This window comes from Gadus macrocephalus, chromosome 22 (genome assembly GCF_031168955.1).
Source record: "Gadus macrocephalus chromosome 22, ASM3116895v1".
Taxonomy (NCBI): domain Eukaryota; kingdom Metazoa; phylum Chordata; class Actinopteri; order Gadiformes; family Gadidae; genus Gadus; species Gadus macrocephalus.
The window spans coordinates 9,003,690-9,017,850 of record NC_082403.1 but is presented as its reverse complement, the minus strand read 5'-3'; the positions used below and the strand labels follow the sequence as shown (position 1 = coordinate 9,017,850).

Below are 14,161 nucleotides of genomic sequence, written 5' to 3'. Positions count from 1 at the left end.
ATCAGTTAGTTTCACTGCGTTTACCAAGGTCTCTCCTTGTGTGTGATTACTGTGTTCCTTTTGGACATTGTTTTTTAATTCTCTCCTCATCAGCAGACATAGAGCCACAGGCTGTGTTAGCCAAGGAGTGCGCATCTGCTAACACCTAGCGGGATAAATAATTCAAAGGCATGGGACTGCCAGCCCTTGGAGGAGTGCTGGGTATTATCATTGGAGCAATAGAGCACATCGTGGCGGCAAATCTAGCAGGCAACTGGTTATGTTTTGGTGTCGATAAGAAGGAAGGGGGCAAAAGCATGAGGCTTTACTCACTGGTGGGGTTTTGATTTTTTTTTCTTTCTTTTTTCTTTAGTACTCAAACTGAAAGAAAGACATTTTCAAATGCCACAGACATGATGCGTATTTTGTAATGGGGGACTTTGTGGTTCTGAGGTGACTATAAGTCAGTGCGAACGGCTGGTACCAAAATATACATCTTAAGTGGAACGTCTGAATATTAAAATACATATTTATGTTGCTGTGAATTAACATAACCATGGACAAGGGACATCGGTATATTCAGATATACCTTAAGTGGAATATCTGAATATTTAAATGAACATGAAGAAGCTATCTATAAAAAGGTTTATGCATGTGGCACATCATGTGCATATTTAAACATACATCTAAGTGGAACAGAGGCCTTACAAATTCTACAAGATGTGTATAACACAGGCAGAGAGAAGATATAGGGCAGCTCCTTATCACAGAAATGTGTTTTCCTCTACAAGGCATCAGCGTGTACCTGCATGGAAGCCGTGACTTTAAAAGGGAATCGACATGAAGGAAATAGGAAATAGCTCTGCTGATATTTGCTCAGCCGATATTGTCATGGTGAATTTAATTGGTTTGCATTGTGTTCAGTGTCTGTCTGTGCGTGTGTGTGTGTGTTTGTGTGTGTGTGTGTGTGTGTGCGCGTGTGCGTGCGTGCCTGTGTGTGTGTGTGTGTGTGTGTGTGTGTGTGTGTGTGTGCGTGCCTGTGTGCGTGTGTGTGTGTGTGTGTGTTTGCGTGCCTGCCTGCATGTGTGTGTTTAATACAAATTCATGGTATTTGTCCTGTTAATTTCTCATAACATTTTCTTTACCTCTGTGTCTGCTCTCCTTTGAAGCCACATTTGCATTCTGGCAGGTTAATAATGAATGTATTTAGGAAGTTTATTTGCAGACTCTGACATTTTGCTACTTACTGCAACAGAACGGCTCAATGGACTTGGTTGTTTTGTCAATTTCCATAATTTTGATTTTTGTTGGCATCTATGTGCGTTTCTGTAATTTAGTCTTTGTGTTTGTAGTGTGTTTGGTTTTGGTCTAGTGTGTGCGTGTGTGTGTGTGAGTGTGTGTTTTGCATTCACACTCTCACACACACACACACACACACACACACACACACACACACACACACACACACACACACACACACACACACACACACACACACACACACAAATACACACGCACACAGCGCTGGATAAAGCCTCTGCTTTTATTTATTTCCCTTAATCGTGAGTATGAGGTTTGGATGACTAATAGGTGCTCTGTATTCACAGCGTACGCGATCCAGTCGGATTCAGAGTCAGATGTGAGCTTCAGGCAAACAGCTAACAAATTAACGGACAGACTGAGGGACAAGATACACATAAGTTTAGCATGTATCAGTACAGAAGTGTCCGTACAGGTATGCAGATAAGATGGCTGAATTGTTTGATGGCCAAATGGATGGATTGATGGATAGAGAGATGGATCGATGCAGGCAGACAAAGAAAGAACGAAAGAAGGTACTTTTATTCTACAAGAATAGGAAAACTTTTGAGAAAAGGTTTTCTTATAGAAAGATGGATGAATAGATGTATGGATCGAAAGTTGGATTAATAGATAGAGAGACATACTGGCAGGCAGGTTCTGAAAGGCACCGTGAGAGGGAGCTATGAATATCTTAAGGACCAGGTGATGGTTCAGAGAGAGAGAGAGAGGGAGAGAGAGAGAGAGAGAGAGAGAGAGAGAGAGAGAGAGACCGAGAGAGAGAGAGAGACCGAGAGAGACCGAGAGAGACCGAGAGAGACCGAGACCACAGGTCTGTGTGTGTTGATTGGAGTGACCCGGAGCACTGTGGTGCCAGCACGACTCAACCTTGCCACCAGCTGCTCCTCGTTACCCAGCCGCCAGACAAACAGCCCTGACCTCGCGGCCTCGCCGCGCCCGTATCCCGGGAACAGGCGGGGCATAACATTTATCGCGGCCTCTCCCCCCCCCACAGTGACCAGGATTCAATCACGTTAAGAAGGTTAAAGACACCCTCGTATAATGGGGCTCATTTGATTTATTTATTTATTTGACCAAATAACCCTTTTCCATTCGTTGAGACACAAATAGATAGATGAAGCAGTGTGCAGACATGCAGAGTACACTTAGACTTCCTTGAACAAGGCATAGCCATGGGGGGCATTCGCAAGTGGCCTCTCTGTGTGTTGCCATATTTAATGTACCCCCCCCCTCCACCCCCCAAATACCTCAATGAGGTCACACGTGTACAGCAGCTTCTAAACCATTACACGACAGCGAGGCATTTTCATAGGATTAAAAGACATGAGCAAGGCACCGTTAACCCATGGGGGTTTAGCGGATCTCTGGCAGAGATGACACTCATAAAGACTCATCTTAATTTGAAAAGTGTAAATTACACCAAGGAGCGACAGATTAATGTGTTATGGCTGTAACGATCTCGGGAGATTTCAATTTCCTACGGCGTTTAGTAAGATAAAGGGAAGAATTATCTGTAGCAAGGTAGTATAAATGTCAACCTTATTCATGCTGCTCTGCATCGGGGTGGACTTCTGCAGTCTGGCATCTCGTCCTTCCTCTCTTCACCATCCGGAGGGTTTTCTTTTGACTTAACGTCCAGCCAATCAGAGAGAAGCTCTCGCTCTCTTTGCTCGTGCTCAATCCATTTGGAAGTAAGGCAAAAAGGCCTTCCGTGCATATTTCTGATTCGTCTTGTAACATCATTATGGAGTCTATTTCGGAGCTAAACTGATTTGTTTGCTCGGTAGCTTTGCTTCATTATCCAGGGCTCCACCATTCTTTAATTCATTCGGCAGTATGTAACACGCCTTGTTCATCATGGAATGAACCTCCCTCCACTAAGCAGGGAATGGTGCTAGCAGACTGATCTGCAGAGAACCAACAGAAAGTGAACACACGAGATTGGGATGGTCTCAAGAGACACCATTCTGGTCAGATCTTAACCTTCACCCTCTTTCTAATCCATCCTCTCTCTCTCTCTCTCTCTCTCTCTCTCTCTCTCCCTCCCTCTCTCTCTCAGGAATCTTCATGAGCACGTGCAACGTGGACGTGCGCTGGTTTCCGTTTCGTTTGACATGCAGAAGTGCGAGCTCAAGTTCGGCTCGTGGACGTACGACGGCTGGCTGCTGGACCTCCAGATGAACGAGGCCGACATCTCAGGCTACATGCCCAACGGAGAGTGGGACCTCGTGGGTAAGCATGGCCGCCGCGCCGCACAGACGCCCTGGTCCCACGCCTGCCGTCTGCCGCTGAGCTGAGTGTGGGGGGGGGGGGGGGGAGAGGTAGGTAGAGCTCAGGAGGTAGAGCGGGTGGCTGGAAACCGCAAGGTTGCTAGTTCGATCCCCGGCTCCTCCTAGCTAGAGTGTCGTGGTGTCCCTTAGCAAAGCACCTAACCCTAACTGCTCATGACGAGCTGGCTGTCGCCTTGCATCGGCTGACGCTACCGTCGGTGTGTAGCCGTGTGCATGAATGGGTGAACGTCAGGCAGTATTGGTGAAGCGCTTTGGGTGGCCACTGGTTACAAAAAAAAGCGCTCCATAAATGCAGTCCATTTACCATGTACACCTGCACCAACCGGCCACCCGGCAGTGGAAGACGTCTCTCTGTGTATCTCACCACAGCCAGTCGCCAGGCGTGTCAGCTCATTAACGGGCTCAGTGTGGGTACCGCAGCGGGGGGGGAAACTCATTTTCTCCTCCCAATCGACTGCCGTGAGCTCCAAAAAGTGTCATGAAGTAAAGTTTCGAGGTAAAAACGGGTAATGTCGGCGTAGCTCCAGCGGCGGCTGTCGTGCGTCCAGAGAGAGATAAATCAACATCGACATCAACGTCAGCACTACTGGCCCGGGCGCTCGTAGCCTCGTGTGTACGTCCCGGCTCTCCCAAACCTCCAGAAATAACTCCCGGCGGGCTTTACGTCCTCCTGTTTTTTTTCGCCGATCGTCAGCAGCGTCATCATCATCAGCCTCATCATCATCATCATCATTCAAGTACACGCTCCCACGTGCGCTCAGCCGTGAGCCTTCCCCCCCCTCTTGTTCCCCTCTCCCAGGGGTACCGGGCACCCGCAGCGAGGCCTTCTACGACTGCTGCAAGGAGCCCTACCCGGACGTCACCTTCGTGGTGACCATGCGGCGGCGGACCCTGTACTACGCCCTCAACCTGCTGATCCCCTGCGTGCTGCTGTCCTCCATGACCCTGCTGGTCTTCGTGCTGCCCGCCGACTCCGGAGAGAAGATCTCCCTGGGTGAGTGGCGCAGGGGAGAGGGGGAGGGGCTGTGTGTTGTGTGTGTGTGTGTGTGTGTGTGTGTGTGTGTGTGTGTGTGTGTGTGTGTGTGTGTGTGTGTGTGTGTGTGTGTGTGTATGGACATTATCAAAACCGTACTGTTCCACCTGATGCCAATTACTATGTCTGTTGTTAGTATCATTTATCTTTTCTTTCTTATTGTTGTTTCTTTCTAATGACTTTTGTGTACCTTTGTACGGTGTCCTTGAGGGCAGAGAAAGGCGCCTTCAAATAAAATTATTATTATTATTATTATGGCACCCACTGCACTCCTGACCATTCCTGGAAGGAGGGATCCAGCACTCTGCGTTCCTCCTCAAGATTTCTTTCTTGCTGATTCAGGAGTTTTTTTCTTGCCCTTGTGGGGGCTTGGGTCAGGGGAGTGTCATAGATATTTTCAGTGTAAAGCCCTTTGAGACTGTAATGGTGATTAAGGGCTATGCAAATATACAATTGAATTGAATTGAATAGAACTGAGGAGGGGGGGTCACATGTCCACGTGTTCGGGGGCGATGCTGGGAAGGAGAGGCTGATGTGTGTTGTGGAGGAGGTGGAAGGATGGAGGGGGTGGATGCATCGAGGTGGGTGGAGGTGGATGGCGATGATATATAGAGCTGGGCTGGACAGGGAGATTGTTATTGGACAGGGTTGAAGGCCATGGGTTGCATCTCTGCTGAGGAGTGGTCAACATTGTGAAGTTATTCATCTGCGATTTGGTTGCGACCCAAACGTGGATACGGCACTGACTGGGATGCCGTTTGCATGCTCAAAGTTCGATGAGGACAGAGACGATCAATCAATTGATATCTGACCGGGCTAACACTTCTTCTGTCCTTGAATCTGAGCATAAATTGGGTGGGATTACGAACTGGTGTCACTTCCTGTGTGGGCTGAACCTATGAGCAGACCCAAACTGTGACCAGGTGCTCATCAAGCAAGCTAGTTACACCCTCTGCTGCGTCTCTTTAGCTTATTTCACAATATTCCCATGCATATATTTTCTCCTATAACCTCTTGTGCATGCTAAATGAATGTGAATTCTGTCAACCCGCTCTACTTTGTTGTACCTAGCTGCATCAAGGTGCAGGCTGTAGGATACGAACCAAAGAGTATGAAGAATGTGTCCAGCTAGGCATAAAGCAAGATATACTACTAAACAGTTGTCATTCCTCCATCTAACCGTAAGGCTTCACGCTGCCAAGATGCGTGGAGTGTGGACAGCAATGTTGGCTGACAGCAGAAATAGAAACCACGCTGAGAGGTTGCAGAAAGGTGGGATGTGTGTGTTGACCGCATCGGAGTACTATTCTACTCGGGTACAGATGGGGGCTCAGCTAACCTCATCCCTCACTGGGTCCTGCAAAAATGACCCTGTGGCAGGTTTAATATAAGCCTCCATGACTCACACACATACACACACACTCACACATACAGTACGTGTGCACACATGCACACACACACACACACACGCACACACACGCACACACACACACACACACACACACACACACACACACACACACACACACACACACACACACACATACACACACACACACACACACACACCCACACACACACACACACCACACACACACACACACACACACACACACACACACACATTCACCCACCGACACACACACACCCACACACAAACACACACACGCACACACCTGGCTGCCGAGCTGGCGCGTTTGATTGTGAGGGGTGCGTGTGTGTGTGTGTTTGTGTGTGTACGCATGAGTCTGTCTGTGTGTATGTGTGTGTGTATGTGTGTGTGTGTGTGTGTGTGTGTGTGTGTGTGTAGCTGTGAATTGTAAACACAGCCGTGCGTGCTCAGCTCCACGGGCCCCAATAGAACAGAGCGGAGGAGCTATGAAAGAACAGCCAGGGTGTTTGTGTGTAGGAAGGCGGAGGGGTGGGACGCTAGGGGGGGGGTGGGCTTGTGTATAGAGGGTATTACGGGATGGAAATAGAAAGGAGACGATAAGGGGAGGTTGGGGGAGCGGCGTCGGAGGCAGCGGTGAATATCAGGACGGAGCAGAGGAGGTGATTAACAGCAGGGGGGGGGGGGGGGGGGGGAAGAGGATGAGTGATGGAGGAGCCGGGTGCCGAACCCTTTCAGAGGGACCACGGGTAACAGCGTCACTACTCCAGATACAGGTGTTCCCTAGCGCAACTTATGTATAGATCTACACATCATTGGTAAAGTAATTGTAGAATGGAAAACAAATGAAGGTGATTGTTTTGAAAAGGGAAAGAAGCACGGGATGTCGAATGCTATGTCTCAAACAGGCCTGGATCTGACGTTGGAACCAGCCTTCTTTCATCATGTGACTCGCCCACGGGTTCTCCATCCTTCTATTTTGGCCAACATGATTCTACAGCTGATTGCGATCGGTTGACGTGGGGCTCATATGTACGCTCTGGGTCTTAATGTCTTCTGGCTGCCATTGGGATTAGCTGCTGAATCCACTGCAGACGTGCACACAACTTAAACCCCTATGAATTAACTTTAAGAGCTCTTCAGAAGCCTCTGATCTCAACATGTATGTATATGAAACGAGAGAAAGGTCCTACCAGACAGGTCGATACATATATAGTATATACCTATGAAAATATTGATGAGGCTAATAGTGACGCTCTGTTTCAGAATACTATTTCACGGTAGTTGAGAGGCAGAGAAGACAAAGTGACCCAAGGGGCGAGGATGTGGAAAACGCCATGGCAACAGCACTGTCTAACCGATCCTAACCGAGACTCACAACGCATTATGCAGCATTCACCAAAGGGGATGAGGGAAATCTGCACATGCACACAAACACACGCACGGCCGCACGCACGCACGCATGCAAACACACACACACACACACACACACATACACACACACAACCAATTAACCTATTGATGTAATTATGGGCAGTGAATGGATTAGGGAGAGAGAGAGAGAGCTTACACACTGTCTTCAGGAAGGCAGTGTGTCACCGGTTTGATGGACGAGACCGGGACCCAGTGTGTGAGGTCAGCCTGCGTGTTAATGAACCGCCGCTGTGTTATTATGCATTTAATAAGAATGGCGGGGAGAACGGGGAGCGTTGATAGCGTTTTGGCGTTGGGACCGTTTAGCAGAGGAAGTATTCTCTGCACGATGGATGACGGCTTGAATGACAAATGAGGATTGAGAGGATTGTGAGTGCTTGTGTTTTTGTGTGTGTGAGAGAGAGAGAGAGAGAGAGAGAGAGAGAGAGAGAGAGAGAGAGAGAGAGAGGAGAGAGAGAGAGAGAGAGTGTGAGAGAGAGAGAGTATAGTTTGCCCGTTTGTGTGTGAAATGTCTTTGTGCGTATGGATGCCTGCGTGTGCGTGTGGATGTGTGTGTTTGTGTAAGTCAGTGTTTGCCTCTGTGTGTGTGTGTCAATATGTGTACTTGTCTGTGTGCGTGTGGATGCGTGCGTTTGTGTAACGTGTGTGTTTGCCTCTGTGTGCGAATCAGTGTGTGTGTGCGTGTGTTTGTGGTTTGCGGTTTGGATCGAGTTTGCTTTACTTGGAAAATGCCATTACAAAGGAATTATGCTGAAAAGTAATTCACTATAGTCCCATTAGTCCAATCTCGTCCCGTTTACTAATTTGCATCAAGATAAATCGAAGACAAATCTAATAATGTTATTCAGAGGTCAGCTATCTTTGGACTGCATTGCATGACTATTTGTCACAACTAAAGAACATCTCTCTCTCCCTCTCCCTCTCTGTGTGTCTCTCTCTCTCTCTCTCTCTCTCTCCCCCCCCAGGTATCACTGTTTTGCTGTCTCTAACGGTCTTCATGTTGCTCGTGGCAGAGATCATGCCGGCCACATCCGACTCGATTCCTCTAATAGGTACGTGTGTCTGGTCAGTGTGGGGGGGGGGGGGGGGGGGGGGGGGGGGGGGGGGGGGGGGGAGCTTGTGTGTTCCAGGAAGAGGTCCTTGTCCGTGACAAGCCTTATTGGCCTTAGCAAGGTTCATGGGAGTTATAGATTTCTGTAAGGCATGTGATGAGTTTTTCTGGGTTTGTTGAGGTTTAATCTCAGTGTAGTTCTTTATTTATCACGGGGTGTTGGTTTCCGTCCCACAGCAAACAGTGGCCATGTGGTGTTTGATGCTCCTGCTCCAACGTTAGGGCTCCTGGGTGGTGAATGGGCCATCCTCTGTTTAGGCTCCACTAAATTCGTCCATCTGGATGCTGTTAAATTTTAATTGACAAAATGATAAGTCGTCCCGCTGCAAAAAAGATTAATATTAAAACAATAAAAAAGTATACGCACAGGAAAGTAAGAGAAAATGTAGTCAATTATAGACACAATACTTCTTTGGACTTTGGACATAAATCTTGGGTGTAACAACGCAGAAGGACCAGTAGAAATGCCGTATCATTGACAATTCACCGCTGCTGTCCGCAGTACTTGTTGGCAAACATGGCGGCCCCGTCGCAGCGTGTGTTGTTCGGTAACGCTCCCTCCCCTCCCCCCCCTCCTCCCCTCCCCTCCTTCCCCCTCACAGGGCAGTACTTTGCGAGCATCATGATCATCGTTGGGGCGTCGGTCGTGGCCACGGTGGTGGTGCTGCAGTACCACCACCACGACCCCAACGGAGGCACCATGCCTAAATGGGTGAGTCCTCTGGAACTCACACAAACACACACACACACACACACACACACACTTGTCAGAGATCTTGTCAGCATAGGACATACACGGTACACCCGACGCGGCTGCGGGACGCCATCGTCATCATCGTTGTTTTCTCGTCTCTCAGCTTTGGAAACTTTTTTCTTTGTATTTTAAGTTGGAGGACTTCTGTGGCTCCTGTTATTTTCAGCAGCTCCTCATGTCTCACCTGTCATCACCGCTATCCACGCTCTCTCACTCTCTCGCCCCGTCTCTATCCGTCCCCCCGTCTCTCTCTCTCCTCTCTCTCCGTCTCTCTCTCTCTCTCTCTCTTCCATCTCTCTCTCTCTCCTCTCTCTCTCTCTCTCTCTCTCTCTCTCTCTCTCTCTCTCTCCTCTCTCTCTCTCTCTCTCCTCTCTCTCTCTCTCTCTCTCTCTCTCTCTCTCCCTCTCTATCCCTCTCTCTCTGTGCTCTCTATGCCCACACAATCCTGTTTCTTCTCCCTTTGCCTTTTGTTCTTCGCCTTCACCTCCATCTTGGCCTCTCTAGGGGAGGGGTGGAGGGCGGGGGGGGGGGGGGGGGGGGGGGAGTGCCAGTCTCTGTTTGCGTCTGAGACGTGTGTTCAACAAATGCTCCTCCATCGCCCCCTCCTCTCCCTCCCCGTCGCCTCAGCCTTCAAGGCAGCGTGTTATCAAAGTACCTTCACTGCTGATTCAAACCCCTATTTACTGCTTTCCACCATATTCGGGGCATTGTTACATTTTGCGGTGGCTCACCTTCATTTTCGAGGTGTCGTTGGCTAATTTGCCTTTAAATCAAACTTGTTGTTGTTAATATAATCAGACACAATTTAAAACATAAAGATATTAAAATATAACGTAAGGTAAGATGTAATAATATTGTAACATAAAATAGAAACAGGGGCGGTCTCTCGATATTGCGTTTCACTTTGCCCATTCTCTAACCTCATATAATATCCTTCGCCGTCTGCGCGCCGCCAACGAGCCGTTCGAAATACGACAGTAATTTCACCCCAACTGCTTGATTTTCAAAGAGACTCGGTGAGTGTGTGGCTTGCATATGTTATCAATCAATTCAGCGCCACTAACTTTAAAGGCCTGTATAAATCTGCCTCCGCCCACCAGTGGCACCACACAGACGGAAGAAGCGATCATAAAACAAGCGGACGTACCTCATTCTAGAAGCACACGTGTACGACATGAAGAAAATAGAAGGCTGGTGTAGCGCGGGGGACGGGACAATACGTCCGAGGTGTTGTTTTGATTACCGTGTGTACACACGCTCATCCGATTTACGTCGAAGTTGGGCGAGCGAGCAGCTGCAACATTAAGCCTCCCCGTCATCTCCGGGCTGTCTTTGGGCTGATGAATAGATGCATTTAGACGGGGAGCGATGGACATTCATCGAGCCTCGGCGGACCATCCCCTTTTATTATTGCATCCGAAATCAACAAGAAGGAACAAACAACAATCAGGAGGCCAGCAAGGGATATGGTCTCTGACCGGACAGTCCGCCAGCCACCACCAGGGTCTGTTACCTGGCTAATGGGGGGATCGGGTAGGGGTGGGCGGGAACCCTTATTGGGACCACGACCGCAACCCCCCCATCCCCCAATGGAACCAGATTATTATATCCTTTATTAACCAGGTTAGTCCCATTGAGATTAAAATCTATTTTGCAAGAGAGACCTGGCCAAGATGGACAGTAGTACACAGTTACAACATAAAACACAAGGCAAAATAAGTTCAACACTAGGTGGAATTGTGGAAATACATCTAGATTATTGACTAAATCATTTGCAATTTCCAATGGAATCCGACGTCAACTCTTAAAAGCAGCTTTAAATTCATTGAGAGTCACTAGGTCCTGGAGCTTGAGCTGCTTTTGCAGGTTATTCCAATCAGTAGGCCTATCGTTCCTTCCAGATACGATAGAGACTTCACTGAAAGGCTGCGTAGCTGTGGTTAACTACAACACTATGACAACAAGACACTGATCACCCATCGCCTGCGTCACCCGTCCTCGTCTTCACAGTGCTCTCCGTTTCCGGGACTTGAGCCTTGAGTCTGTAAGACGGAGTGATCCTCTGTGGATCAGCTCATTGCGGTAATGTGCAGAAGTGGTAAATCTCTGCCCGCCGAGGCCACCATCTTAAATTCAAAACGTCTGAGCCTGCGACTGGATTTACGGGCAGGCGGCATCACCCCCTTCGCCTGGATGTTATTTAAGGGGGGCGGCGGGAACACACAAACGCAAACTACCCCAGACGCTGTGTCACGTTTGGGATCTGGGTCACGTGACTTCAGTGGGCAATCAGTACTTCCAACCGCTCGGTGTGGAAATGCTGTTTTCCTGTACTGATGCTCTCTGAATGTGCAGTTGGTGTCTCTCTGAATAACACTTTGATCATGAATCGCTGAGGCTTCATAAGGGTGAGGTGTGAGGATTGATGAACAAACCCCACAGGTCAACAAGCATCCATAATAATAATAATCATTAAACAACGATAAAAGTAATTCATTACATTTGTATTGCACTTTTCGAGGCCCCCCAAAGCACTTCACAAATTGAGTGTCAACGGAAGTGAGTGTCACTGGAAGTGAGTGTCACAGGAAGTCAGTGTCCTCCACTACCCGTGTGTAGCACCCACCTGGGCGCCACTCACAGCGTGTGTCACAACGCTCGCCGCACTCCGGGGAGGTGAGACACTCAACTGTCCAATTAGAGACCTTTTATAAATGTTGCCAAATGAGAGGAGACTGCGCTGCCATGCCAACCGGTTCAAATGGGAGGTTAAACGCTTGCTTCAGTTCGTCATTGAATGACCCATTATTATATTAGACACAGTATTATATCCCGTCGGTGGGTTTTGAATGCGAGTGATTATTTCTCCAGAGTGGTCCCTGTGTGCGCGTGGCTCGCAAACACCTCGTAACTCTATTACTGCTGGGGAGGGTCTCCAAGACGTTCACCCGTATGTGAATGCACGTTGTGCGACGGTGGAGCAGTCAGCGGCTTGCAATTCTGCTAGTGAGGCCATAAGCCCCCGCTCCACCCTAACAGGGACACGACAGGAAGGGCAACCTGACGCTTTTACATCCCGGGATGTGTCTGCCACTTCACGCTTCTCTTCTTTATACTCTCGGTTATTTCGCTCCTATTTCAAACACATCTCCTCTCCATCCCCCTGGTGCCTCTCCCCTCTCCCTTCGCTTTCCTCACGTCTCCGTCTCGCTCCATCGTTGTTGTTGTTGTCCTTTTTGCTCACTTGGTTCCCCGACTCACGACTCCTCTGTCTAACCAGCGCTCTCTCTCTCTCTCTCTCTCTCTCTCTCTCTCTCTCTCTCTCTCTCTCTCTCTCTCTCTCTCTCTCTCTCTCTCTCTCTCTCTCTCTCTCTCTCTCTCTCTCTCTCTCTCGCTCTGTTTTTCTCTCTCTCCTCCTCTCACTGGGTTTCACTCTCTATGACTCTCTGTCTGTCTGTCTCTCTGTTTCTCTCTCTTTTTCTGTGTGTGTGTGTGTCCCACTCTCTCTCTCTCTCTCTCTCTCTCTCTCTCTCTCTCTCTCTCTCTCTCTCTCCCCTCCTCCCTCCCTCCCTCCCTCCTCCCCCCAGATGCAGCTGGTGCTGCTGCAGTGGGTGGCGTGGTTCCTGCGGATGAAGCGCCCGGGCGAGAGCGAGGACCCCGAGAGGCCCCCCTGCGCCCCCCACCTGCGGCGCTGCTCCTCGGGCTCCCAGACCAACAGCCTGCCCAACGCCCCGGAGCCCGCCCTCCACCCGCTGCACCCGGGCAGCCTGGCGCCGCTCCAGACGGGCTCCCTGCACGCCGGCGGCGGCCACCACCCCCACCTGCAGCACCCCCACCTGCAGCACCTGCACCACGCCCAGTCCAGCGCCAACAACAACGGCGGCCTGCTGTACATGGGCTTCCAGAGCCTGGACGACGCCTCGCTGCTGGCCGACGCCGTGCAGCGGAGCAACAGCATCGCCTGTGGCGGCGGCGGCGGCGGCGGCTCAGGCCTCTCCGCCTCCTCGGTGGCGGGCAGCCTGCGGGCGGTGGCGGGCGGGGCCAGCCCGCCACCGCACTCCCAGGCCCAGTTCTGCGTCTCCCCGCCGCTCCCGCCCACGGCCGGCTCGACCCACGGCGACACGCTGGGCTGTCCCAGCACCGTCTCCAGCGGCGGGGGCTTCGGGGGCGCGGGGGGCTGCCCGGCGCTGGGCGTGGGGGGCATGGGGGACCCCCAGCTGCAGGCGCTGCTGGAGGAGGTGCGCTACCTGGCGGACCGCTTCCGGGAGCAGGACGAGGCGGCGGGCACGGCCGACCAGTGGAAGTTTGCGGGCGCGGTGATCGACCGGCTGTGCCTGGTGGCGTTCAGCGTGTTCAACATCATCTGCACCATCTCCATCCTCATGTCGGCGCCCAACTTTGTGGAGGCCATCTCGAAGGACTTCATCTGAGGCCAGGACCCGGGAGGGTCACGAAAAAGAAGTGCAAACACAGGAAGAACCGAAACAGAAGGGCAGGGAAAGGAGAGCCGGGGTGGACGAGGAGGAAGGGGGACGGCGAGCCTTGTGTTACGGACGAGATGTCCGTAGGAGATGTAGACCGCTTTTTAACGGACGGGGGGGGGAAAAAGCACTTTAAGGAAGTAGTCAATAGGAAGTCTTTGGGGAAAGGCGGCAGGAGAGAAGCTCTCGACGGTGTTTCGGATAAACTACACACACGGAGAGGAGTGAGGAAGAGCATCAGATAACAGAAGGGATCCCAACAGGAGCTGGAGGGCTGAACGCCGCTCACCAAGACCCCCCCGGCGGCACCGGCAGGATCGACGGATCGGGCTTGTGATCTGTAGAACCGCTCCAGAGGACGGGAGGCA

At 50.5% G+C, this 14,161-nt stretch overlaps 1 protein-coding gene across 1 annotated transcript in view; it reads left to right on the top strand.

The window, feature by feature from the left end:
• Window positions 1–13,912, top strand: part of chrna11 (cholinergic receptor, nicotinic, alpha 11) — a 20,752-nt gene extending 6,840 nt beyond the window's left edge. Inside the window, 6 exon segments of the mRNA XM_060042787.1 lie at window positions 3,359–3,405; window positions 3,408–3,531; window positions 4,390–4,584; window positions 8,413–8,499; window positions 9,161–9,270; window positions 12,900–13,912. Coding sequence (XP_059898770.1) covers window positions 3,359–3,405; window positions 3,408–3,531; window positions 4,390–4,584; window positions 8,413–8,499; window positions 9,161–9,270; window positions 12,900–13,742 — 1,406 coding nt within the window. The 3' untranslated portion in view covers window positions 13,743–13,912.
• The last annotated feature ends 249 nt before the right edge of the window (window positions 13,913–14,161 follow it).